The sequence below is a fragment of the Rhizophagus irregularis genome, chromosome 2 (genome assembly GCF_026210795.1).
Source record: "Rhizophagus irregularis chromosome 2, complete sequence".
Lineage (NCBI taxonomy): Eukaryota > Fungi > Glomeromycota > Glomeromycetes > Glomerales > Glomeraceae > Rhizophagus > Rhizophagus irregularis.
Window position 1 is genome coordinate 4452409 of NC_089430.1, and position 3856 is coordinate 4456264.

A 3856-nucleotide genomic window follows, 5' to 3' on the forward strand; every position below is an offset into this window, starting at 1 on the left:
TTATTTTATCCGCCTCTTACAACCATTTCCTTTTACACTTTCGCTTTGTTTATTTTCCAATCGCAATTACATGCATCTGAACTATAATTTGTGACGGACTTTACCTAGTACGTAGTACAATGTAATAAGTATATATCCGAATATTCTTAAAACAATAAACGCATTAATAATTATTTGTAAATACTAAAAAAATAAAAAAAAAAATTATTTGTAAATAGAATATAAATATCGCTATCGTAATTATTATAATTTTACTAAAATATAACATAATGGAACTTACAAATGAAAATAACTTTGACCCAACGCCAGAATTAAACTCTAGTCCCGTACCAATTTTATTTATTCCCTTTAATAATGAAAAACTCAAATGTAATAATTGTGGAAATAAATATTCTAATACACAATTATATAAACAGAAATATTGTAAAAAATGTTTATTATCGTACATTGAAAATATAATGGACAATAACATATATTTTGATGTAAATATTCTTACAAATAATAGTCAGTGTATTGAACATGAGTCAACAAGAAATATAAATTTTTTTACAAGAAAAATTCAAGAATGGTGCAAAAATTGTTCTGAAATTTCATATTTTAAGAATTATTATGATCATATTAATACTAAAACGCAATATATATTTATAGAAAAGGATTGTAAATTATGCGGAAAATTAATTGATAAGATATCTTTCGGGTTTAAAATGTGCTCGAATTGCTACTTAATTTCTTCTGGGTGGACAAAATCAAATTTTACTAATAGGTCTATTCCAATTCTTTATTTACCATGGTGGGACGCTTCTAATAAAAGTAGTGTTTGTAACCATAATCTAAAATTTATAACCGATTGTCAAAAATGGTGTTCAGATTGCTTCATAGTTTACGTAGGGTGTAGATACTGTTTGACAACAAACATAATTTTTGGAATTACCGATCAAACTCAATGTAAGAAATGCAAAAGAATATCAAATATAGTTATCGATATCACAAATATTAGCAGTGGAAATCATAATATAGATGAATTTCTTATTTCTACAAGAACCAACATCGATAGTCATCATAAGATTGCTAATTATATGAATGATATAGATAAAAATTCTGATCCTTTAAACGTGTATCGTTTCATTGAACATGAACTCAAAATTAGTACAAAACGAACAATGGAGTGGATTCCATATTCTCAAATTAAAAATTCAGAAAAAATAGCAGAAGGGGGATTTGGAATCATTTATAAAGCAACTTGGTTCAAAACTCTTGCTGCCGTAAAAAGATTTTCAAATTCGCACGATATCAGTAAATATTTTTTAAATGAAGTAAGTTAAGTTATTTTATAATATTTGTATATTACATTTTATTTTAATAAATTAAAATTATAATTTTAGTTAAAATCACTCCATCGATGTTATGACACGCTTTTTATTATCAAATATTATGGTATTACGCAAGATCCTGCAATAAAAGATTATATGTTAATAATGGAATATGCGAGTGGTGGAAATTTACACAATTACTTGAGGAAAAATTTCGCAAATATTAAATGGATCACAAAATTGGCTATTTTATGTCAAATTTCAGATGGGTATTTATATATAATTTTATTATAACTTTATTGTAAATAATTATGTAATATAATAATATTAAACTAAATTATTTAATACTTTTTATTCTAGACTTAAGACTATTCACAATGAAAATTTTATACATCGAGACTTCCATAGTGGGAATATATTATCGTTAAAAGACGATCATAAAAAGTGGGTAATTGGAGATTTAGGATTGTCACAACCAGCAAATAATTCATCGAATAATGAAATATATGGGGTAGTGCCTTATGTCGCACCGGAAATATTTCGAGGTGGCGCATTTTCTAAAGAATCTGATATATATAGTATGGGTATGATTATGTGGGAACTTACGTCAGGTTGTAGGCCTTTTTCTAAAGTTGAACATGATACAGAACTGGTTTTGAAGATTATTGATGGTAAAAGACCTGATATTACGATTGATACTCCTGAGACTTTTGCTAATTTAATGAAAAGATGTTGGGATTCTGATTCATCAAAAAGACCCTCCATAATTGAAATTAAAGAAACCGTCGATAATTGGTATAATAAATGTAAAAAAAATGATGAGATATTTACTAAAGCCGAAAATAAACGATTAGAATTAGTAGAATCGAAACAAATTGGTCCCGAAAAACAACATCCTGGCGTTGTTTATAATAGTCAATCTTTAAATTCTTTCATTTTTCAAGTTTCATCTTCTAATTCGTCTTTAACAAATTCGAAGCAAAGTATGTAATTTATTTTTATATATTTTATTTATTTACTTATTTTTTTAACGAAATTAATTGTCGATAATTTATTTGCTTTTCTTTATAGCAAATACTTCGGAAGAGTTTGATATATATAATACTAAATGGTACTTATTAATTACAAACAAAAATTGTTTATTTTAATTTTCAGTTATTAATTTATTTATTAATTAATAGTAAACTCGGACCAGCTGATTTTAAACCCTCAAAATCTTTGCCTATTAATACATTATCTGGTATGTACTAATAAAAAGAAATTCTTAATTTATGTACTAAGTTTATTTTTTATTTATAGGATATAAATCAACAGATTTAGATTTTGATATTGATAAAAGTACCCAAAGGTTAGTATAAATTCAAGAATTTTCTTTTTTAAAATTAAAATATTTGTCAATAATAACGACATACTATTGGTTTGTAGGTTATCTACAATGGATATAAATTCTATAAGCCATAATATTTCGCATTCCAATGTAATTTATGCTAGTAGACCATTAAGTGTACTTATTTCAAATATAAAGAATGATAGTTAAATACGGTTTAACTTTAGTATAAAAATAGAATACTGTTGTAAAATGTTTTAAACATAATGCTTTATTTAAATGTTTATTCACCCGTTAATACTTTTGAAATAAATATTACTTGAATTAAAAAATGTAACATGATTGTTTTATTGGCATGAGCGTAATAATTGAAATTTAGCCATTTTAGAGAATAAATTGTCGCAATGCTTTGATAAAAAATATTTTTAATAATGCCATTTGTCAGGGATTTATCGTACGATCGTACGTGCACTCCACCTAGCGTGTAGAATCATAGGCCCTATTCTTACGTGAAAAATTGATATTTCTGTTACTTGATAGTTACTGAAATCGGTGTACTCCATTCTATTGACTCGAGTATTTTTTCCGGGGACCACTTCGATGGCATGATGTCACGAACTTTGGTTGCATATCATGTGACCAGTGATGATCTTTTGCATGGAACTTTCTTTTTTGTAGCGAATGGTTTTACCGGCGGTTTGTCGTTCTTTTGTGGTTGAGGTTTTTTTCAAATTTAGACTTCTTTTATGTTACTTGCCTTTAGAAGGTCGTCCGGGATGAATCTGATTTGTTCTCTGTTTTCCGTGGCTTTGCTGCGCCACATTATCTTCTCTTTATCGTCGGTGTATGTTTACATACCCTAACAGCGAAGTGTAGGACCATGAAAAGTTAGAAGCATGTGCGTAAACAGCAGACTTTATACCAAATTTTTGTTTAAGAGGTCTTAATAGTTTTTGATAAAGTCATGAAATTTTGTAAATAAAAAAAAATCTCAATAAACAGATTAAAGAAAAATTATTTTATCCTTTTTTTTGCTGCGGATTTTTAGAATTTACTGTTAGCACTCAATAACGTGACGATCTCATAAGTCACGAAATTTTTTGTGTAGACTTTATATTTGTCACGCTTTAAATTTAAAAATCCAATCAAAGAATTTTTTTGTGACATTAAAATCATTATAATTCAAAGCAAATACAAAAAAATATAAAATTAAGTCAAT

General features: G+C 26.8%; 1 protein-coding gene across 1 annotated transcript; it reads left to right on the forward strand.

Moving 5' to 3' along the window:
* Positions 1-269: 269 nt before the first annotated feature.
* OCT59_012323 (uncharacterized protein) lies at positions 270-2847 on the forward strand (the record flags this gene model as incomplete). The annotated part of the gene is made up of 8 exons (XM_066134374.1): positions 270-1313; positions 1383-1579; positions 1671-1758; positions 1972-2293; positions 2382-2421; positions 2492-2550; positions 2610-2658; positions 2736-2847. The coding sequence occupies 8 exons, from the start codon at positions 270-272 to the stop codon at positions 2845-2847; spliced, it is 1911 nt and encodes a 636-aa protein (XP_065989644.1).
* Positions 2848-3856: the final 1009 nt, after the last annotated feature.